Consider the following 22,303-nt stretch of genomic DNA (forward strand, 5'->3'; position numbering starts at 1 on the left):
CCCCTGCCCTGCCGGCCCCTGCTCTCCTGCCCCTGCCCTGCCCTGCCCGTCCCTGCCCTGCCCGCCCCTGCGCGCCTGCCCAACACGCCTTCCGTGTCCCAGCTGCAGGAGAAGTATTCTGCGATCGTCAGAGACAAGGACCTGGACGTGGCTGGCGGCAAAGAAGCGGAGGCGGACGCAGCCGAGGGCCGAATGGGCAGGGGGGAGGCTGCGCCCAAGGAGGGGGGTGAGGAGGAGGAGGCGCAGCTGGAGGAGGAGGAGGTGGTGGAGCTGGCGGAGGAGGCGGCGGTTCCGGAGGACAAGACCGAGTGCGTGGCGAGTTCGCGCTCCCTGGAAGAGGCTTTCGAGCAGGAGCTGATGGCCCAGCTGGAGGGGTACGAGCAGGTGATCCAGGAGGTCCAGGAGGAGCTGGAGGTGACCAGGGCCAGACACTCGCTCTCGACAGGTGCGGCCCAGCCGGGAGCCTGGGGGGGGGCCCTCAGAGCGGCTTCTCAGCGCCCCCCCCCGTCTCCCCGGGGTGCCCGCAGGCACCATCATATCTCTACAGCGCCACGTGGGGTTCCAGGAGTCCCAGCTGCAGCGGCTGCGCACGCAGAACGAGACGTTGCAGAAGGAGCTTCGCGAGCGGAAGGACCAGTTACAGGCCATGTCCGACAAGGTGGCCGTGCCCGTCACCCGGCCGCCGCGGGGCCTCTGCTGGGCACGGGGAGTCACTCCACGCCCCACGGCCCCGCACCAGCCCCCCCGGGCCGCGGCCACGGCTCCGGGTCCCCGGGCCCCTGTCGCAGGCCGCTGCCGCCCCGTCCAGCCCGTCCCTAGCGAGCGCTGCCTTTCATGCAAGTTATTCGCAGACGCAGCGTGAAGATTCGAGGAGGCGACAGGCTCGTGGCCCCAGCGGCCGCGTCCACCCTCCTCCCTCTCGTGTGCCCCTCCCCCACAGCGACCGCTCTCAACTCTTAGGAACTGCTCTGCGGTTCCCGGGGGCCATGCTTCCAAAGCTCATTCTGGAACTTTCTGCATCCTCACATTATCTATGGCTTCCTCCTTCCTCCCCTGCCTGGGGCCCCAACACAGGGAGGTCCACTTCCTGCCAGTGCCCCCCCCATGTGGGGTGGGCGTGGGGGCACGTTGCTAGCAGCGCGCCTGCCTGGGGCTGAAACATGGGTTTCCAGAATCTGGGTTAAGTTCCATTCTCTCTTCTGACCTACTCCCGCGTTTTCATCGGAGAGCATCCTGCAGCCGTTCTTTGGATAAAAGAATGAGTAGGTGTAAATCGGGGGAGGGCACCCTACTCTGGGAGTGGCCTGCTTCTACACCGCAGCGAACTCGGGCTGGACGCGGGCCTGAGGCCGCCGGAAGGTGCCTCCCGCTTGCCCGGGGCCCTGACGCTTGGCAGAGCTGTGCCTCGGACTGTTCGCCGTCCCGGCTCCAGGGACCAACCGGGAACGCGCGTCCTTCCGCCCTGGAAGCTCACGTTGTTCATCTCGGTTTTCCTTTCCTCCTCGTCTCTCCCGGGACCCCGTTCCCCCTCCTTTCCCGCCCGCTCCCTCCTGCTCCCGTCTCCCAGTCGGTCTGCTGTCTGCATTCCTGGCACTTTCTCCACAGCCCCTCCTCCCCGCTGCCCCCTCCCTCTCCCTGCGTGAGATGCGCCCTGTTCCCTGCACGTCCATCTATCTCCTTTCACCCCAAGATGCAGTGGCAGGTCTGACCCCGTGGAACGCCCATGGCCGCCGGGCTCCATTCCCGCACCGTTTCTCTCTCCTGCAAGTGCCCTGTGTCACCCCGCTTCGGTGTGTGTCGTTCACAAGAGGGCTGTGCGCCAGTGTCAGGGCCGCGCAGCGCGGCCATATGGTGGTCACCTCGTGTTTCACGTACAAGGGCACAGGTGCCCACATCAGCTGAGCATCCAAGGTCATCTCATTAGGTCCTTCCCCTTAATTCGCTCGGCTTGCGCCAGAATCTGGCACCTGGGAGAGTTTCTTGCCTGCGATGTAAAGGCCCAGTGACTGGCGTTCCCCGGAAGCCCAGCGGGGAACACGGCTGGGGGGTCCACATTCAGCCCCCACGGCCCACATCTGGAGCTTGGGGTCTCGGCCCCCAGTTGAGCCTGGCACCAGCCCCCCCCCAGCCGGAGCCCCTCTGCTGAGCCCCGGCCTCCAGCCTCCTTCCAGGTGGACAAGGGGCAGGCTCCTGGCCGCTCAAGGTCGGGGACCTGTCTGCCACTCAGTTTCTGAAGTAGTCTCCGCAGACCCTCCCCACATTAGGCTTGGCGCCCAGAAGAACCCCTGCCACCACGTTCTGAGGCTGGGGGACGCTGGCTCGGGACCCGGCCTCTCGCGTGTTTGCAGCTACCCCCCCCCACCCTCGGCAGCGCCCTGCGGCTTTTGTGGCGCCAAGGCTCCGGGAGCAGGGTGTCCCGTCTGTCCCCTCGTCCCCTGAGCCAACCCCCCTTCTGCCTTCCAGTTCTCCAACCTCAGGGAAGACAAGAAACGCGAGGAGATGATGGGCCTCATTGAGAAGGACAACCTCCTCCTCCGCCAGGTGACCGCCAGGTGTGGTTAAACGGTTAGCAGGTCGCTGTCCTTGCTGTACGTCCTGACCCAGCGCGCGGGAGACAAGCCGCACAGCCCCCTTCGCAGCGAGGCAGCACCCTCCCCCCCCCGCCCGTCAGCAGCGGCAGGAGTGCAAGCGCACAGGCTCCTCACTGTTGCCGGCTCCGCATCTGGCTAACTCGTGACATGGGCTATCTTAGGGGGCCGAGGGGGCGGGGAACACGGGGGCCATCTGGGCTAGGAGGGCCTACTCCCCTGCCGCCCCCCCCCCCGCCCGCAGCACGTGGTGGAGCTGCAGAGCATGCTCACCAAGCAGGAGCACACCATCTCGGAGCTGGACGCCAAGGTCAGGCAGCTGCAGGGGCAGGTGAGCCAGAAGGAGGAGCACGTGCAGAGGTGGCAGTGGCTGCAGGAGGAGACGGCGCGCAGGAAGGAGCAGACCCAGCAGGCGGAGCTGCAGGCCCGCGTGGCCCTGGAGAGCGCGCAGTCCCGGGTAGGCCCGCGGGCGGAGCGCCAGCGCCCTGGCCCAGGGAGCCCGCAGGGGATCCGGCTCCTCCCCCCATCTCCTGGCCCCCCTGGCGCAGAGCTGCTCCAGAAATGGTGGTGGAGACAGCAGAGGTGTGAGGGGCTTGCACACTTTGACCCCGGGGCGGGGGCAGCCTCGCCTGCCGTGTGGACGGATTTGCTGCCTTGTTTTGTGCCGTGAATGGGCACCAGGGTTTGGGCAGCCAGAAAGGGGGGCTCTGCGCTCACGGGGTGTGATAGTAACACCACCATCTGCTTGTCGTTTGCGGATTCCTGCCGCGGGCCCGGCGCTGTCCTAAGCAGCTCTCTAAACTCTTGTAACCCTGTGAACAAAGCTACGAAGGAGGTATTTTTGGCGTCTTGTGCGTGTGAAGGCGCCTGCAGCGGGGAGGTGACATAACCCGTCCGGGCCCCCAGGGCTGCGGAGGTGGGTGCTGGGATTTGAACAGCAGGACCCCATTTCGGAGCCCCTACCCTAGACGTGAGCAAAGGCACAGGGGGAGGCCGAGGTGCCCTCTGCTGTGAGGGGCCCCGGGCAGAAAAAGAAATCAGTGCAAGAGCCGACTTGATTTAGAAACGAAAACCAGCCAAAGGAAAGGTCCTGTTTCCCACCCAGCATGCCTGTGGCAACCCAGGTGCGCCCTCCTCCCCGTGGTGGGGCAGCCTCCTGCGGGGCGGCTCTGACCCATCACTGAGGCCCCTGACCCTCACCTGCTATCCTTCACGAAGTGGTGTCCCGTCCTGCGGACCCCCCCCCACCCCCCAGCTGGAGTGTACACCGGGCGCTGGTGTTGGGGTCTGACGCCTGTGCAGACTGCAGTCTGGGAGAGCCCGGGGGACAGCAGTGAGCCTAGTCTGGGGTCGGCAGGAAGCGGTGCCAGCACCTGCGAGTGACGCCTGAGACAGCCCGGGCGTGAGGCACTGTGGCGGGACACCCCAGCTGGCGGCCACCTGCAGTACAGAGGGCGAGGCCCCCCCACCAGTACGGGACCCAGCACAGAGCATCAACCCACACTGGAAAAGACAGAAGCCCCCTCCCCACTCAAGGTCCAGGGGCTCCTAAGCCCCCTCTGTCCCGGAGGCAAAGTGGACCTGCCCGCGGTCCGCTTTCAGCAACGCAGTCTGTCAGGCTGGTTCCTGCCTGGCACTCCCGCTCTGCCGGGGCTTGTGGGCATCGAGGCTGAGCAGCTGGTTACGAGGGGCCCAAGGGCTCGTGGGGCGCAGGCTGGAGGAGGCCGGGGCCCTGCACACGCCTGGCGCCACCAGGCAGCCTGAGCTGCATCCTCGTCAACACCCGGTTGATGGCTGTTAGCGCTGGTTACCCAGCAGCACCGAGTGCCTGTCCATCACAGGGCAAGGAGGGCGGGCTGGGGTAGAGCAGGGAGGGGCCCCGAAGTGTTCCCTCCAGTGCTAACAGGGCACGCAGGGTGCTCCCAGGCCTTGGAGTCTGCCCTGGGGTCAGGAGGGGCCGTGCCGGTTCCCTTGGGGAAGGGGGTACAGCCGGGTGAGGGGCTGTTCGGAGCTCTGGTACTTTTTTCCCTTTTTTAAACCATTTCTTTTTCAATTAAAAAGAAAAAAGCAGTAGAAGGTCCTACAGCCTTGGCGTCAGGCCGCGCTGGGCCAGGGCTTTGACCGGGCACCTTGCAGCTCACGGGCCGAGCAGCCGGGGCCTCTCCAGCCCGCGGCTGTGAAGAGCTGTGAGGAGCTGTGAAGAGGAAGGCCACATCCACCCTCTGAAGAGCTTCACACAGGGGTGGGTGTGACTCCTTCCCTCTTGCCTTTGCTCACAGCTTGAAAGACTAAGAAACAAGATCCTCCAGGCCACCTTCAGCACCTCCGGGATCAAGTCCGTGGCCACCGAGATCTCTGACAATGACATTGTGGAGGGCTTGCAGGTATATTTGGCGCGGGCTGCCTCCTGGCCCCCGAGGCCGCGTCTCGGGCGGGAGCTGGCGCATCTGCAGCCGGAGGCCGAGGGGAGAAGCCTGCGCGGAAGCCAGGGCTCCCCCGTTTTGCCCAGTCGCTGTTCACGGCCGCGCGGGATCATCCTTACTGTCTGCTCAGGCGGAGGGGGACCAGACCCCCCAAAAGGGTGGCCATGTTGTACGGCTGGTGAGGCTTGCCGACTGGGCCCTCGGTGACCCCGGCAGCAGGTCCTGGGGGTGCAGGGGGGAAGGGGCTGAGCTGCTGAGGTCCTGGCAATCCCCCTGCAGCAGGAGCCCTGCTCAGGCCCTGTCCCTCCAGCCTCTTCGGGATGCTTCTCAGCACCTCGGCGTGGCCTCACCTGGGACCCTGGCACGGACCCCTCCCTGGCCTTGGCTGATGTCGTCATCTTGCTGAGCCCAAGCAGAGGCCTCACAGGGGTGGGGGTGGGGTGCGGGGGACATAGTGCAGGCGTTGGGGCCTGCAGGGGTGAGTCACCACCCTGTGGTCCTTGGCTGAGAAGCTGTGGGGGGGTCACTTGAGTTCACTGAGCCACGGAACTCGCCTGTGCACATGGGAGGGAACACGTCTGCCTCCTGGGCGTGGTGGGGAGAGGACCCCGGGAGCCGAGCCCTGAGCCCTGACCGCAAGAGCTCTGCGCGGCCCTGTGTGCTGCTCACAGGGGCTGCTCCTGTCCCCGCCCCCGCGGCGCAAGCCTCCCACGGCAGGGCCCCTCCCGCCAGCGCCCACGTTCCCCCGACACCTGGTTTCTTCCCTCTGTGCCGTGGGGTGGGGACCCTGTAGGGTGGTACAGGTCTCAAGGGAGGGGCCCTGCGTGAGGACCCAGGGGGGGGTCTCTGCCGCCTGGCACCAGCTTGGGTGAGGGAGAGGGAGGGAAGAGAGAGGGAGGGAGGAGCCCTCTCCTCTGCCCATCACAAAACAGTGACGGCAAAGCAGGACGGGTGAGGGAGGGGACAGGCTGTCTCCCCACGCGCAGGACAGAAGGGACGCAAGGGGCAGGCTCCATGGGCTCTGAGGTCTCTCGGTCAGGGCTGCTCGAGAGTCTCCGAGGACGTAGTGGATTTAGTGCTGTTTCAGGGGAGAGTGACCGTAGCCCAGGGAGGGGGGGCCTCTCTTCCCGCTCCGGGTTCTGTGGCTTCACCTCCCCGCCCGTCAGCAGCAGCGGTGGGAGTGCTTTCAGCACAGAGGTTCGCAAATGCTGCACGACCGACCGCAGCTTTTCCTGCTGGAGGGCAGGCGGCAGCGCTCGGAGCTCCGCGCAGGCCCCGCTGCCGCCTGCCCTTCCGGGTGTGGGGGGAGCACTGCACCCCCACAGCCCCGGCCTCTGCTCCTTCCCAGAGGATCATCTCTGAGCGGGCAGATTACTACAATCAGCTGAAACAGAAAGGCGTCAGAATGCCTCCCCTGAACCAGTCGGAGGGCTCATCCTCCCCGGGCAAGGCCAAGAAGACAGCCTCCAAGTAGACCCGGCCCGGCCCCAGGAGACGCTGGGGCCCAGCTCACCCGCCACCCCTGTGCGGCCCGGTCTTTTCGCTTTAGAATTAAACCCTGTCCTTGGCCATGGGCTCAGCTTTTCCTTCCCCCTGGGGACACGTGGGGGCTCCGGCTGCATCCACAGCTCCCATCTGCATCCCTGGCTCCTTCCTGGGGAGACCCCCGTACGGAGCAAGGGTCCGGAGGCCGGAGACTGGGTGCCTATCCACTCCTTCAGTTGGGCCCACTGGGGGCCACCTCTGAAATGGGAGCCTCCCTGGCTGGGGCGACCCCTTTGGAAGAAGGTGAAGGAGTTTTTCTCACTGCTGGCGCTTCCCATCACTGCTGCGGGGATGACAGCTCCGGGCGCCCTCCCGGCACCTCTGTGTCCTGCACACGCAGGCTCTGGGCACATAAACACCATCTTCTCTGCTCTCCACCCACACCTCTGCTACGCAGGCTGCCTGCCTCAGGCCAGGGCGCCACCTGGAGGGTCTCGGCTGGGGGCTCCGCAGGCCCCCCGCCCCCCTGCAGGCTGCCTCAACCCCCAGGCGCCTCGGGAGGCCCCAGGCCCGTCTCCGCGCAGTCTCGGTGGAGGACCCTGGGCTCCGTCGCCTGGGACCCCAGAGGCCCCTTCGGCCTCTCTCCCCAGTCGCCCCTCGCCCTGCGGCCCCCTTAGCACTGCAGCCGCCTAGCCCTGCTACGCCCTCTCCCCTGCCGCCCCAGTTCCCGGGAACCCGCGGCCCCCTCGCCCCTGCTACGCCTTCCCGCTAACGGCCTCTCTTCCCCGAGGTCCCCTGCCCCCGCAGCGCCTCTCCCCTGCAGGCACCTCGCCCTTGGCACGCCCTCCCCCCTACGGCCCCTCTCCCCTCGGCACCTACTGCCCTCCTTCCCCGCAGCGTTGACGCCCTCCGTCCGCGCCCCCGGGAGCACCTGCGGCCTGGGATCGGCTTCCCAGCTCGCTTCGCCCCCTCCCCGCCCCCGCCCCGCCCCCGCCCCGGCCGCGCCCCTCCCGGCCCCGGGACACGTCTGCGCTGCGAGGAGGGCGGGGGGCTGAGGGTCCCTTGGGACCCGCGTCGGGACGCAAACCCCTGGTGCCGGCGGAGCGCGGAGGTGGGCCTGGCCGCGGCCCCCCTGGCCTGCGAGCGGCCGCCCGGGAGAGGAATTGCGGGGTAGGCGGCGCGGGAGGGTCTGATCCGGCCTAGCGACGCCCCCCCAGCCCCGGCCCAACCCGTGGAGGGCCGGCCGGGCGCCGGAAAGAGCTTCCTGGTTCCTGCTGGCGGCCGGGGACACCCCGGGGCTCCGTTCCCTCCCCGGCTCCTGGCAGAGCCAATCCTCTACACTTCTTCCTTATTTTCTGTGTTTTTTGTTTCGTTTTTCAGGTTTGAGACATCCGCTGCACCTCGGACCTTGACCTGTGGCCTGGGAGGGGGTGAGATCTACTCTGACCACCTGACCGCCTTCCTGGGCGCCCGAGTCGGGGCTTCCACGCCAGGACTGTCCCTTTGTAAGTTGTGGGCTCCTTGGAGGTGCTTTGGGAGCGAAGGGGTCCAAGGTAGGTGGTGGCACCCACTTGGCTGGCGTCTCTAGGGCACAGCCCCAGGCTCTGGCTACAGGGCGGGACCCTCCGGTGGGGGGCTGGGGAGTGAGGCTCTTAGGAGCCCAGCTCGCATTTCCCCAGCTTCTAGTGGCTTTGCCCAACCAGGGTGGCTTGAGAGCTACCGGCTCCATCAGTTAGGAGTGCTTCCTGGGGACACGTGACTGGAACTCATTGTCCCAGGCTTGAACAGGCGGGGGCTGACTCTTCTCACACAGAGAAGCCCGCAGGTGGGTAATTGGTGTGGATTTGGAGGCCACACCGTCAGGGCAGGTGCGCATGGGTATCCGGTCGCAAGATGGCTGCTGTCGCTCCAGCCATCGCTGCAGGACAGGAAGAAGGGTTGCTGTTTCTCTTTCATGAGCAAAAATCCCCCAGCTTCTGCTCCACCCAGGGGCCAGGGTATTAAGCTTGTCTTAGCCCCAGGCTGTCATTTACGGTGGCACCTTGCTGGATGGAACGGGATGGGCAGCCCAGAGGTGGACAGCTAACAGTCGGCCCAGCAGCCCCTTTCCCAGACACACCTGGGCAAGCAGAGCCCACACTCAGTGGACCCTTGGCCTCCCTTGGGCCTGAGAGCAGCCACTGGCCTGAGTGGCTGCCGCAAAGCAGGTGGGTCCCTCCTGAGAGGCAGGCCTTGTGGGTCTGAGACCAGCTCCCTTCCTTCCCCCCCACTGGCCTGGGGAGAGACCGAACTCAGGAGTTTAAGAACTGCTGGGTTTCAGGAGTTTCTGGGTTGGCGTCTTGCTATTTAGTGGCCCGCTGGGCCTTTAAGCCCCTCCCCAAGATTCCGTGGGAGGGGCTCCGAAGCGGCCCCTGCCCCTGCTTCTCCAGCGCCGGGACTCCCTGCAGGCCCAGGAGCCCCGCCCCCAGGCCCCAGCTTCTCCCCCAGGCGGTGTCGGGGGAGGGGCTGCAACTTGCACAGGACTTGGGACACAGCTGCGGGCAGCCGGGCGGCCAGACAGGCTGTACCAGCCGCTGCCCCATCCCTCTCCTCCCCGGCCTCCAGGAAGTCCCGGCCTTATCTGTCAGGAATGGGAAGGGAAGAAGCAGTTATCAGGCCAAGGACCCTCGGTGTCCGGTCTCCCCGGGCCCAGCAGCTGTCGGGGGCGGGTGGGGGGGTGCTCTGCCCTGCCCAGGACTGGGTGGGTGGAGGCAGCCACCCACATTCCTGAGGGGAGGGTTGGGCGGCCTCCCAGCCTCCCTGGGTTGGATTCCCGATTCGCTGCCTCCCACGTGACCCTGGGCCGGTGGCTTGACCACTTGCCATCCGTCGGCATGGGAAGCCAGGTGAGAGGGTTCTGGTGAAGGGGCCACCCACTGATGCCTCCCCACCCCCAGCCCCACCTGGAGCCCTGGCCGCTTCCCTCACCGGGTCCACGCTTTACAGGGATGTCAGGGGCCCGAACGTCAGCCCCAGTCTCCCCACCCGTGAGTGCCTGAGCTCCGCCCCCCTGTCACACCCCCCCCCAACATGCAGACTGAGCTCACCCCCTGCCCCCCCCCCCCGGCCGCAGCCCCCCCAGCATGCAGACCCAGCAGAGCGGCGTCCAGTACAGCAGGTGGGATGACAGCGGCCAGGACGAAGTCCACGTGGCTGCAGTGTCCAGCCCGGAGGAGGCCTCGAGCTGGGAGAGGTAAGGGCTGGGGGAGGGGCCCCGCCGTCTGCTCGCCCCTCCAGCGTCTTGTCCCTCTCTCGGCCGCCCCCAGCCAGCTCACCTGGGCTCTGAGTCTCCTCCCGCGCTCACCTCCCTCCTGCCTCTCCCCCACCCCCTCCAGCAGAGTGCCAGGCCCTCCTCCTGGGCCTGCCTACCCCAGGGCCCGCTGCCCCCCAGCCCGGCCCCTCCCCCCACCCCGGTCCCCTCTGGCTCAAGTGCTGGCGGCTCTCTCTCCAGGATCTCCCGGAAGCTGTGCTCAGGCAAGCTGGGCGTCACCATGAAGGTGCTGGGCGCAGTGGCCCTCTTCTGGGCCGTCTTCATCCTGGGCTACGTCACCGGCTACTACGTGCACAAGTGCAAATAAGGCTGCCCCGCACACACGTGCCTGGGGACACAGCCGGACGGACACTCCTGTGCACCAGAACTCCGTGTGTGTGCACAGACCCACATGCACACGGACCCTCGTACACACGTTTCCTCCATGTGCACACTCACGCCCACCCACGGACCCCGGGGCCACAGCAGTCACTGGTCACCACAGGGCACACAGGGGAGCAGGGACACAGGTGCACGATGGCACACACGTGCCTTGCGCACGCAGCCAGCCAGGGGCACACGTGGCCGGGAGATGTGGCCCAGCCTGAGCTGGGGCTATGGGACACACCCTCTGGGTCCTCCCTGAGCGGGAGATGTGCGGGGCTGGGGGCACCTGGGTGGGGGCCGGGGGAGGGGGGTGCTGTGCACGTGCCTCTGCCCAGCCTCCCAGGGCTGAGACCCCATCCTGGAAGTCGGTGCTGGGCAGGGTGGGGAGCGGGACCCACCACCAAGTCTTCCCTGCGGCGAAGCGGGCATAGTTGTTCAGGGTGCGGAGCCGTGTGTACCAACATTAAAAGTCTGTTGACGGAAGGATGGTGAGGGCCTCTCCCACGGCCCCCGAGCGCCTGCCCACGTGAGGCCAGCTGCAGGCACTTGGACAGTGGGAGGCTTGTGGGAAGGGCCGTCCTCCTTCCCTCTTGGCTCTGGGCCTTGGAGTATGTGTGCCTGGCCGCCGTACCCTCTGGTGGGGAGGGAGCCCCTGTGGGTTGGCCCAAGGGCTGGCGGGACCTGGGCCTGCCTCGCTGACCGTGGAGGAGGCCTCCTGCCCTCCCAGCTCGTTCCCGGTCCGTGCGCCCTGGGCCTGTGCTCGCCCCACGCACCTGCTGCTCACATCTCTGGCCCCACAGACCTTAGCAGAAACGTTAGGAGACTGCCTCTTCCCCAGGAACTGAGGGCTGGAGACCAGAGGCCACGTGGCAAACCTGTGTGCCTGAGGCCATGTGGCAGGGAAGGGCAGAGACCACCCACCAAGGTCGGCCTGCCCGTCGGGAGGGGCTGCACCCTCTGGGTGATCCCTGGCTCTGTCCCCCAGGAGAGGGGAGCACCTGGTGGGCCTTCCCAGGCTGGGGTCTCCAAGCAGGGATGCTTCAGTTGTGACCTGCTGTGGGGTGGGGCAAGGGGAACTGGTTAGGGGGCAGCGGCAGCGGGTCTGGTCCAGCCAGCCCTAGTCTCTGGGCCTCAGCACCTGTCTCCAAAAAGACCCCACCTCCCAGCCTTGTCTGGGCTTCCACACTCGAGTAGGGAGAGGTGCGAGCCGGCCCACATCCGCCCAGCCCACCTCTGCTGGAGCCTCCACAGGATGGGCGGGTAGGGCACAGGTGGGCTGCGGGGTCCCCGTGGGCTCCAGGAGGTTGGCAGTGGGCACCTGAGGTGCGGGGTCTGGGCTTCCCCATGGCTGGGTGTAGCCGCTGCCAAGAGCCGGGCTGGGGTGCTGGACAGAAAGGAGGGCCCTGGCTGCTGCCCGCCCCCGGCTACCCCTGCTGGGGCTATCCTGGCCTCCCCAACTTGCGAAGCGCAGGCTCTGGGGCCGTGCTCCCTGGGCAGCCGTGGGCAGGACGCAGCGGGTCTGCTGAAGGACAGGTCAGGAGGAGCTGGCCAGGGACGAGGCCAGAACACGGTGGGGGATAGGATGGTCCAGGCACGTGGGTGCTGCTGGGAGCCAGGGGAGGGAGGTGCCCTCGCAGCCTCTGCAGCCAACCTAGTGCTGCCCAGTGAGCCCCGTGGGTGCACACAACCACCTCCTCCCAGGGCTGGGGTCCCCATGGGGTACAGATGTGGCCTTTGTGCCATGTGCGCCCTGAGGCCCGGTGAGCCTCTGACTGAGAGCCAGATACACGCACATGCCCCCTTCCCCGGGCTTCGCCGGCATCCAGGCCTCTGGTGCACACGACCCCCGCCAGGTGTGGCCCCCAGGCCCTGACCAAAGCTGAACCTCCTGCAACAGAGGCAGTACTGTACGCTCCACAGCACGCCCCCCAGGGCCGCATACCCTGGGAGGCACCCTTCTGGCCTTGGGGGTTGGGTGTGGGGAGATGCTGGGAAAGGGATGGCCAGCACCCTGCCCACCTGCTGGGCAGTCCCCTCCCCCTCCATGCCTGGGGAGCCTAGCAGCTCTCTGGGCTGAGCCTGTGATGGTTCAGTTCTGGCAGGCAGGGGTGGGCTCAAGTCCTCAGTTTCCCCACAGACACCTCCCTGAGATAGTGGCAAGAAAGGATTCACTGGTGAGGAGCAGGGATGTTTGTGTTAAACGTTTATTAGAGGGCTGGGCTGGCAAAGAGTGTCCGGGTTTATGAGCGGATCGGGACGGAGAAGAGGAAGGACCTCAGGCGTCCCGCAGTGAGGTGAGCACATCTCGCACCTCGCCCGGGCCGGGCAGTGGGGCTGGCAGCTCTGTCCACGTTGGTGAGGCCGCCCTACAAAGCAGGTTGGCTGAGCTCCGAGAGAACCGTGTGGCTTTGTAAGTGTGGCCCCCACGTGGAGGCTCAAGCCTCATGGCTGAAGGCCTGGGTTCAGCAGGCCTCTGGCAAATGTGCCCCAAATCAGCAGAACACACAGCTTGTCTTGTGCAAGTCACACAACACCAAACAGATGGGGTCAGTGCCAAAAAGCCAGGGTGTCAGTTTCTCATAATCCAGGCAGAGCAGGAGGCAGAGGCCAGTAAGCACCACCTACCCTGTGGCTGGCTGGTGCCTGGAGGGGTGCGTGTGCTCACACATGTAAACATACACACACACACACACACACGGTCTACGGCCTCAGACATTCAAAACTGTTAATACCTAAAACAAAACGCTGCACAAGGCTTCACCCCTCACGCAGCCGCGGCCACGGTCTGTCCCCGAGCCAGCTGACAGCACAGCGGGCCCGCACACGCAGCCTGCTCTGCGCTGGAAGCCGTGTGCTTGCCCCGCGCCACGCTCCCACACCTGCCCGTCCCTGGTGCCCATGCAGACCAGCAAAGCCCCGGTCCTCCCTGCCCTGCTGGGGGTGCACATGGGTACCCTGCAGCCCACCCCTAAAGCATCTGCAGTACTAAGAAAAACGCCTTTGCCAATTCTAAGGTCACATAAAAATATTTTTCTTGTAAAAAGAGGATGGTTGGCAGCCGCCTGGGGACACGGGGTCACCACAGGTCCCTCAGCTGCACGACTGCTTCGGTGCGGTTTTAAAAGCTGCCCCGTTGTAGAAAAATAATCGTGCGGGTCTGTAAAATACACGTTCAGCTCCCCGGTTTAGATCTGAACAGTTAAACCAGTCAGGACCTGTTCTCCCCAGAACAGCGTTAGTTGCTGTGTCTGCGTGATTCCGGAACAAACATCAGTCACCCCGTATCTGGGGAACTTCTCACAAAGCAGTAGCACAATCAGCGCAGTGCTCAAAAGGCAAAGCCACCCAAGCACACCACAACACGGCATCATCTGTGCCAGAACCTTCTGGAAAAGAGAGCAAGGGACGTGCATCTCAAAAACCACCAAGGTGAAACTTAAAACAAGATGACAGCACCACACGCCCTCCGCCATGGCCCGGGGCTCAGCGGATGACGGTCACGTGGGGGGCGGCGAGGCCCAGGTCCGTCTTGGAGGGGTACACCACCCTCAGGTGTCCCTCCTCGTCCAGCACCCGGACCTGCTCCAGCAGCAGGGACGCGGGCCGGGCCTGGTCCGCACTTGTGCTCGCGCCGGGGTCTGGGAGCCGTCCGGAAGCTGCGTCGGCCTCGCTATCTGAAACTGATTCGTCCTCTTTATTTTCTAAAGTGTATTTGGTGATTTCTGCCATTTTCTGCAAATGAAAAATATCTGTTTAGAGGTGACCAGGGAAGACACACAGCCAAGGCGGCCGTGCGAGGGGTGGAGGGAAGGTGGGGGGACACGCCGCCCAGGCCTTGCAGCCAGACTGCCGACTGGGCGAGGTGATGAGGCTGCCTCACCAGCACGAGGGCGTCCATGGCGTCTTTACAAATCTGCAGACTCGTGGCGCTTGTTACTTCCAAAAACAGATCTGAAGTCGTTTTCTTGATCTTAAAAGGAAATTAAAAGGATTTCAGAAACAATGGAGTTATCGAGAGTAAGACATCAGCAGCTGCACCGAAGAGAAACTCTAAGACCGTGTCCCCTCCTGAAGGCAGGCAGGGGCCACACCGCCGTGCACGCGGCGGCTCCTGGTGCGCCACCGAGTGTGACAGGGACACCCAGCTCCGTGCGAGCGGCCCGGGCTCTCGGGACGTCCCATCCCCGTGCGGTGACTCTGCAGGCGAACCAGCCCCAGCCGGGCACACAAGGCCCTACCTTCGTCTTCTCGCTGTTGGTTATGGGCGGGAAGGAGATCACGTCTCCATCTGCGTCCACGAGGCAGGGGTACCTTTCCTTCCCGTCCAGCAGGTGAAGGTACCTGAGGGAAGAGACGGTGGGGTGGAGACGACGCTACGAGAAAAATGGGCCTAGAGGTAAGAACCGGACAAATCCAAGTTCTTTGGCCAAAGTTGGAACAACATCAGGGAGCGTGTCCCGAGCTCTGGAGGAAGGACCTTCCACAGCCTGCGCCCACGTGGGCGGGCCACGCTCCTTCCTGGCCCCGCGGGTCCTGGCCGCCCGCACTTGCCCGAGCCCCACGGCACGTGGGCAGAAGGCTGTGCGCTTCCCTGCCTTCCTGTCGCTAGGGGGCGACCACACCGCCCTCCTGCGTCCCCGTGGACCCTGCTGTCCCTCCAGACGACAGAGCCTGTGCCTGACTCTCCCCAAAGCAGCGCCTGAGCCCGGAGCCCCTGAGAGAACAGGTCTGGCAACGCGGCCTCTCCCCCCAGGCAAGTCCCTAACGGCCCGGGGAACGAAGTCTGGAGGTTTTCTCCAAATCCGTAAGGACGCAAGTTCGGACAGCCTGGGGGTGAGCGGGAGGCCCGCTGACCTGTGCAGGCCCGAGACGTTCTGCCTCTTCTTCTGCTTCCTGTGCTCCTCGGCCTCCAGCTGTAGCTGCCGCACCAGGTCCTTGGCCTTGACTTCCCGGCGCCCTAAGGGGACGATCTGTGGGGCAGACACGGCTCCGTGAGCTCCCGCGGGGCCTCCCGTGCTCACTGGACCGTCCACACCAAGGTCCCCTCGCTCTCCCTCCGGCAGCCTTGTGGCCATGGGGCCCCTACCCCACATGCGTGAGCGCCCTGGGGAGCAGAGCGTCCAGCCTGCCCACACGCATGGCATCTCCCAGGCCTGGGGCCCCCTGAAGGCCAAGGGAGGGGGGCAGACCCCGGCGGGACCTGGACCAAGCAGGCTCATGAAGCTCAGCTCCAAACAAGGGGGTCTCACAACTGGGCCAGAAACCACAATTTCTGCCTAGAAGTGAGTGAGCGAAGGAAACCACTTTCCAGCGACCTTCTCTGAGGAGTTCGCTTTCAGAGCCAGGAGCAGCCTCAGATTCGCCCCAGAATGCGGCGCGGGGTCGCCAGTGCGCACGTGTCAGGGGACAGGGAGGGGACTGCTGCCCGGCGAGCAGGGCGGGGCAGGCGGCGGCACCTTGAGGTCCTCAGGTGGGCGGGTGTCGTAGAGCAGGGGCCCGCGGACGGCTCTGAGGTCGTGGGTGGCGATGGTGGCGGCCGTTCTCTTCTCGCAGAGCTCCTCGTGCAGCCGCGTCTGCAACACACGCCCCAGGCGCCCCGCGCTCAGCGCACCCCGGCCCTGCCCCCTGCCCCCCCCCCCCAGCCAAATATGTGTTCTGTGACAACCTCACCCATGACTATCTGATCTGCTCACTGGCAGAACGTCTTCTCTGACTCTGGAACAGAGCACGAGGCTTCAAAGAACCTTCTTGAACTAGAACTTACGACTGAACAACGGTTTGACTTAGAAAAATATCCCAGCATATGGTCTCCTTCCAAAACACGGATCTTTGGGATTTAATCTCCTGGCTGGGAGGGCCCTCTGCTTCCCCCGAACACGAGCTCCCAGGAAGCTGCCTCTGCCCCCACAGGCCACACTGGGGGGCCTGCACACCTCACAGATGCGGATTTTATCGTAAGAGCTGGCAGACTGCAGAGGAAAGCAAACCGGGAACTTTGTCTCACTAAACCCCAACAAAAACTAACCAGCGCCCGTGAGATCAGGCTGACGACCTCAGTGCCGTCTCCCACGAGACTAACCGTGTAACTCGTCACGGAAACCCCAAGCCCCCCAGACGCCAGACGCGCAGGGAGCGCCGCTGCTTCAGGCGTCACGATGAAGCCTTCTTCAGGGACCAGGCAGGCCTGGGAGGCTCTCTGCGCGCGAGCCAACGGGCAGGCGGCCTCCCGGGCCCGGAGCCAGGTCCCGCTGCGCTCCCGCTTCCGGGTGGGAAGACGCAGGGGCCACCGTGGCACCAGGCCACCGGCCCCACCCCGCCCCTTACCCACGGCCGCGCGCACGCACCTGGGAGGTGAGGAACCGTTTGAGCGCGTTCCCGGCCTGCAGGTCCATGCCTCTCACGACGGCCCCCACGATGAACGGCCGGACGTCCCTGACCGAGGGGCTGACCCGCACGGTCAGCGGGGCGGGGCTCTCGGACACGTGCAGGACCCGGAGCAGCAGCCGGCCGGCGCCGGCCGCCTCCCCCCCGCCCCCCTCGCCGCTCTCCCTCCTCCGCCTGTCGCGCCGCCTCCTGCGGGCCTCCTCCTTCTCGGGGCCATCCGCCTTGCCACGGCCGCGAGCGCAGCCCCGGCCGCCGCCGCGCAGGTACTCCAGGATGGACCGCGTCTGGCAGCTGCGGACCATCTTCTCCAGCCGCCTGTCCGTCAGCCGGTTCCCCCGGAAGTTGACCTCCTTGAGCCTGGGGCAGTCGGCCAGCTCCGCCGGGACCTCGCTGAGCTGGTTGTTGGAGAGGTCCAGCGTCTGCGAGGGGGACGCAGGACTGTGGTCACGCGCAGCCGCGGGGCCACGCCGCCTCCCCGAGCACCCCCGCCCCCAGCAGACAGCCCCGGGGGCGGGGGGGCTGCCAGCGACCCCCACGGAAGGCCTGTCTGCCTCTTCCTGCTCCCCTGCGAAAACTGTCCCGATGGACAAGGTTAGGGGAACACAGGATGCGGGGAAGGTGTGGGCGTGAACCGAGATGGTTAAAAATTCTAGGAACCAAAAAAACACGGCATGACACGCATCACCGCTCACACAGAAACACGGCCCTGACTCCACGTGCAGATAACGGGGGAGCGGGTGGGACCCTGGCCTGCTCTCAGCCCTGTCCCTGGACCCAGGAAGCGGTGCCGCACCAGTGTCCCGCGTCTGAAGAGGCGCACAAAAGCCATGCAGGAGAACCCGTCGCCGCTACTGCTGCCTGGGCTTTGCCAAAACCGCGCATGGGTATCAGCAGCACGGCGACGCGTCATCAACGGGCTGGGCTGCCTCGTGGGGTGGGCAGGAGCAGGAGGGGTCAGACCCCAGGACACTGATGCAGCGCCTTCCAGTCGTGGGGTCTGGGGTCGGTCCTCGCTTCCCCTTCCACAGCTGGGGTAGAGGACAGGCCCCCAGCAAGGGGCCAGGCGCCGCCCCCTCTGCTCTCCGTCTGGGCGGCGTGGGGCACCGTGCACAGGGCCCCTTTCTTGCTCTCCTCCTGGGCCAGTGGGAGGCTCTGGACTGGCCTTGCTCGGCTCAGCTAAGAGCAGACAGGGGGCTGGAGGCCTTGGTAGGGTGGCCTCGGCCTTGGAGAAAGTCTCTTGTCTGGTCAGTTAGAGTGAGCACAGGGGGCCTGTGTGGACCACACCTGGGGTCAAAGCCACACTGGCGGGCCGCTATCTGCACACATGTGCATGTGCACACACACGGCAGGTGCTCACACTTGGTGGGCGAGGCCGCTGACCAGTCCTGGTTCTGGCTGGGATGTAACGGCCCCGACAAAGTGGTGACAGCCTTCGCCATGAGCTGGGAAGGGGACAAGAGCTCTGACTCTCCAGAAAGTGCCTCCACTCTGGCTGGTACAGAGGGCGTCGGACAGAACTCCACGGGCTGTTACAAAGGGGGCTATCCTGTGGCTCAGGCTCTCAGGCTGCCAAGAAGCCAGAGTGGAGAAGGGGTCAGAGCCGGGGGATGTGACGGTGCCACCGAAGTGCCTCTAAAGCTCTGCCAGGGCCTCAGGAGGGCAGCAGGCTCTCATCTCGCACTCAGGATGGGGGTGAAGGAAGGAGGCACGTTAAGCCAGGTTTAGTCACCTCGGGGGACTGAGGGGCCTGAGACCTGTGGGCAACGCACTTTCATACAACTGTGTCCATTTCGTGCCTTGCTGGGCCTTTCCCTGCTGCTCAAGTGGGACGGGGGTGGGGTGTGTGTGTGTGTGTGTGGACTGTGTCCCATGTGTCCCAGCCCGTCCTGATACCCACCACACCCACACGGGAGCTTGTGAGCGACAGGGAGGGGCTGGTGTTCCGAGGTCAGCTCCATCCGCACACGCCAGCTCTGGGGTCGGCTGCACTGCCCGGGGGGCTCTGGGCAGCTGGAAGACTGCCCTGGGGGGGCCCTCGCTGCCGCACGGAGCAGGCCAGCTGGGTGGACGGAGTGAGCAGGCAGCAGAGGAGAGCTGGCAAGGAGAAGAGGGGTGGGACGGGGCCTCGCTGTCCGCCTGCCCCAGCTGCTGCAGGCCAGCGGGCCGCTGAGGCCTCCACAGGGGACAAAGGTGCGGGGTTCAGGGCGGGGGGGGCTCTGCTTTCAGAGGTGATGTGACCGAATAACAGGCGTTTCAGGCCTGGGGCCGAGGCTCTGTGGGAGTGGAAGCAGGGAGGGGAGGCAGCAGGTCAGTGATCCCGTGCCAGGCTCTAGAGGCTGGGGGCCCTGTAGGGGTGTAGACACCCGTGCGGGAGAGGACAGGGCGCCCCACACCAAACCTGCGCCCTGCCAGCGCCGGGCACCAGGGCAGCAGGCTCCGTGGGGCCTCATGCCCAGAACAGCAGTGCTAACGAAGACGGGAGCGCGTGAAGCCACACGGGACGGGGAGCAGAGCTGCCGCTCTCCGACAGAGGAAGCGGAGTCTGCACTGTGCGTGCCAACCCCCAAAGGTGCGAAATCCACAGAGGCCAAAGGGAGGGCATCAGGAACCTGCCTCTGCCTGGAGCCAACCTGCGAGGACCCCCGCTTACCCCTCTCCTGCCGCTAACACCAGCACCTCTGACCCGGGCAAGGCCGCGAACTGCCTTCTGGGGACTTCCCTTCTGCTGGGACGCACTGCAGGGAGGGGCCCTAGATCCCTGGCTGGGCCAACCGGACACTACATGCCGGCCAAGGGCGTGTCTGCTGAGGGGACCGGACATGACCTCTGCGGGTGCCGAGAAGACAGAGAATGAAGGGCTCCTTGGGGCTGGACACGGGTGCCACGTGCGAAGTTCAGTTTCTCTGGAAACCTGACCACAGCGGGAGTCCCACCTGAGAGCCACCTGGACGGTCCCAGTGTCCCAGGCTGCCAGGCCCATCCCTCCATCAGCCCCGATGACCAGCGCCCCGGCCTGGGTCAGTCGCCTAGGCCCCGGGCTCGGTACGAGCAGGTAAGCAGGTGGCGGGGTTATGGTGTGGTGGGTAAACAGTGTCTCCTGGGCTCATAGGTGGCCGGAGTAGGGAAGAGGGTCTGGGGCCCCATGTGGGGCTGCTCCCTGGGGGAGGGCACACGAGGCAGTGGTCTCCCCGTGCAGAAGTGAGGGGACAAACGGAGTCCTGTGGATGCTACTCAGGCGGCCCCTACGGAACCGTGCCTCCGGGCATTTACATCCCGTGGGGCGTCTCCCCACGGTCTGGGTGGGGTTTGGCAGGAGCCAGGGGTGCTGGTTCCGAGCCCGTTCCCCAGGGAGTCCTGCAGTCGTGTTAGGGGGAGGGGTGCTGAGACGACATGGGGACAGGGGAGCTGTGACGGCATCGCCGCAGAGCCCAGCCCCAAGCACAGGTAACAACGGCAAGCGAGGGGACTGCTCAGCGGGGTCACAGCCCGGGATGGAAACCAGTCAGCATGTGACTCGACTGGTGGTGTTTTCGGCCACAGGGTTCTGGCACGGTCCTCGGTCACGGGGACCGCAGCGACACCGGCCCTCTGTCCATGGCACTGTGGCCGTCCCGTCTCTCTCACCCGCCGGACCCGGCAGCGCTGCCGGCACACAGTGAGGGGACTGCCACCTCTGCCTGAGCTCAGTTCTCCACGCAGCCACCTTCCTGTGAGGACCAAAGACAAGGACACATCTGTACTCAGGAACCCAGCACGCGCACAGCACCGCTCACGGGGGCATCGTGTTAGAGCGGCCCCGAAGGACACCTGAATCCAAGAGGGACTCCAAGCGGCTCTGGCATGACCCTCCCCCAGAAACAGGCGTCTTCGTGGGGAAGAGATCCGATGGGGGCTCAGCAGTGGCCAGAGCGGAGCAGGCGCGGGGGCTCCCTGACCCGAACGAGGCTGTCTGCACACAATTAGGCCACACGCGTCGCTGATGGGCCCCGCAGACGCGGTACAGAACGTTTACAACGAAGCAGATGCACACGCTGGCAAGCCACCCTGCGTCTGAAGTACAACACCTGACCGTGCACTCGGGTGACGGCACTCGGCTACGTGTCTGGTCCGCCAACCTCCCGGAAAACCAAAAGACCAAAAGATGGGAGCGAGCAATGTTGTGCGTCACCTGCCACGCCTCTGCCATAAAGGGACGCCTACAGCCCTGGGTCACCGTGTCCCAGGAGCGCCCGCCACAGCCTCTTTCTGGAAACGCCAGCAAATGCTCTGCTGAGTGGCCTCCTCCATTTCTCTTGATCACTCACACTCACTCACGAACACAAGCATACACAGAGACAACATGCCCCTGAACACACAGGCATACACACAGACACACAGGCCCATGCACACACATATACACAGACACACACACACCCATGCACACACATGTATACACACTGGCACAGAGACACCTTTACACAGACGTGCACTTTTGTAAAATCAGTTGGCAACATCTTAAGAGTAACTTCGGCCAGAAACAGATCAGCTGCTAAACTGCATACACATTTTACTGTTTTAAATCTCTGCATGTGCCCCCACCCCGTGGCTCCCTCAGTTAAGTGCCTGACTTCCTGCACACCTGTCCCAGCCACACATTACCCAGGGCCTGGGGACCTAAAGGAGTGAGTTAGCAGCCCCTGGACAACATGGGCTAGAGGAAAGCCCAAATGATTTGTTGTGGACTCGGCAACCCCTTCCGGCGAGAACTCTGATCTTAGAAGGCGGTGGTCAGGGTGAAGGGGAACAGCATAGGCGGAATCACATCGCTTGGCGTTATGCGAATTCCCGTTGTCACATCTCCGGGCCTTGCCTGGGGGCCCACCCCCCGCCCCCCAAGGTCACTGAACCGTTTCATAAATGTGTGAAGACAGAGAAATTCTGGCCTGGGGCCCTGCTGTCGAGCCGCTCCCGGCCGAGCTTGCTAACAATTCCGGAGCGTGGGGCCGGCTGAGCCAACCACGCGGGATAGGGACCCCGTCATGCGAGTGGGGGCGGCTGGGGCGTCCCCGGGGCGGCTCCCTGCCCGCTGCTCCCCCCGGGGCCCCGCGCCGGCCCGCGGCCCCCGCTGACCTTGAGTGAGGCCAGGTGGGCGATGTCGGGGCTGAGCTCTCGGAGGCAGTTGTCGGCGGCCGCCAGTTCGCTGAGCAGGGGCAGCGCGCCGGGGCGGAAGAGCGCGGCGGGGAAGGAGTCCAGGCGGTTGCCCGTGAGGTTGAGGGTCTGCAGGCGCGGGGCGCAGAGCGCCAGGTCGGCGGGCAGCTCGCGCAGCCGGTTGCCGCTGAGGTTGAGGCTCTGCAGCTGCGGGAGGCCCGGCGGCTCGGCGGGGCCCAGGCCCTGGCCCGGCGGCAGCGCCTCCAGCGCGTTGCCGGACAGGTCGAGCACGCGCAGCGCGGGCAGCGGGCCGAGCTCGGGGCTGAGGCCGGGCCCGAGCGCGTTGCGCCGCAGCACGAGGCTGTGCAGCTGCGGGAGGCCCTGCGCCAGGCCCGGGCCCGGCTCGCGCAGGCTCCCGCAGCCGCTCACCTCCAGGTAGTGCAGCAGCGGCAGCGTGAAGAGCCGCGGCGGCAGCCGCCCGCCCGCCGCGCGCACCCGCTGCTCCAGGCCGGGCCCCGTCAGCAGCAGCTCGCGCCGCCGCTCGCGCTCCGCCAGCTCCAGCTCGGGCCAGGCCTCGGGCACGGGAGCCGCCGCCGCCGCCATCGCGCCGCCGCCGCCGC

General features: G+C 65.7%; 3 protein-coding genes across 6 annotated transcripts in view; 2 read left to right on the forward strand and 1 right to left on the reverse strand.

The window, feature by feature from the left end:
- Positions 1-6,585, forward strand: part of CCDC27 (coiled-coil domain containing 27) — a 15,493-nt gene extending 8,908 nt beyond the window's left edge. The window contains 6 exon segments of the mRNA XM_039218112.1: positions 103-445; positions 528-658; positions 2,464-2,541; positions 2,833-3,045; positions 4,868-4,972; positions 6,360-6,585. Of these exon segments, the coding sequence (XP_039074043.1) occupies positions 103-445; positions 528-658; positions 2,464-2,541; positions 2,833-3,045; positions 4,868-4,972; positions 6,360-6,485 (996 nt within the window). The 3' untranslated portion in view covers positions 6,486-6,585.
- A 916-nt stretch (positions 6,586-7,501) lies between these two features.
- On the forward strand, positions 7,502-10,457 carry SMIM1 (small integral membrane protein 1 (Vel blood group)). Of its 3 annotated transcripts, none has more exons than XM_039218126.1 (4): positions 7,502-7,666; positions 7,877-8,001; positions 9,609-9,728; positions 9,987-10,457. In XM_039218126.1, the coding sequence occupies exons 3-4, from the start codon at positions 9,619-9,621 to the stop codon at positions 10,111-10,113; spliced, it is 237 nt and encodes a 78-aa protein (XP_039074057.1). In that variant the 5' UTR covers positions 7,502-7,666; positions 7,877-8,001; positions 9,609-9,618; the 3' UTR covers positions 10,114-10,457. The 3 variants fall into 3 exon arrangements, with proteins under 3 accessions (XP_039074057.1, XP_039074059.1, XP_039074056.1); XM_039218128.1 differs by having other exon boundaries at positions 7,502-7,607; positions 7,877-8,049; XM_039218125.1 differs by having other exon boundaries at positions 7,502-7,607.
- Positions 10,458-12,360: 1,903 nt separating this feature from the next.
- On the reverse strand, positions 12,361-22,303 carry LRRC47 (leucine rich repeat containing 47). 2 transcript variants are annotated; one of them, XM_039218130.1, is made up of 7 exons: positions 21,666-22,303; positions 16,517-16,975; positions 15,629-15,745; positions 15,027-15,142; positions 14,411-14,513; positions 14,053-14,142; positions 12,361-13,904 (listed from the first exon to the last, which is right to left on the reverse strand). In XM_039218130.1, the coding sequence occupies exons 1-7, from the start codon at positions 22,284-22,286 to the stop codon at positions 13,656-13,658; spliced, it is 1,755 nt and encodes a 584-aa protein (XP_039074061.1). In that variant the 5' UTR covers positions 22,287-22,303; the 3' UTR covers positions 12,361-13,655. The 2 variants fall into 2 exon arrangements, with proteins under 2 accessions (XP_039074061.1, XP_039074060.1); XM_039218129.1 differs by lacking the exons at positions 12,361-13,904; positions 14,053-14,142; positions 14,411-14,513 and having other exon boundaries at positions 14,524-15,142.

Source organism: Hyaena hyaena, unplaced genomic scaffold (genome assembly GCF_003009895.1).
Source record: "Hyaena hyaena isolate Hyena2069 unplaced genomic scaffold, ASM300989v1 scaffold_733, whole genome shotgun sequence".
NCBI classification, from domain to species: domain Eukaryota; kingdom Metazoa; phylum Chordata; class Mammalia; order Carnivora; family Hyaenidae; genus Hyaena; species Hyaena hyaena.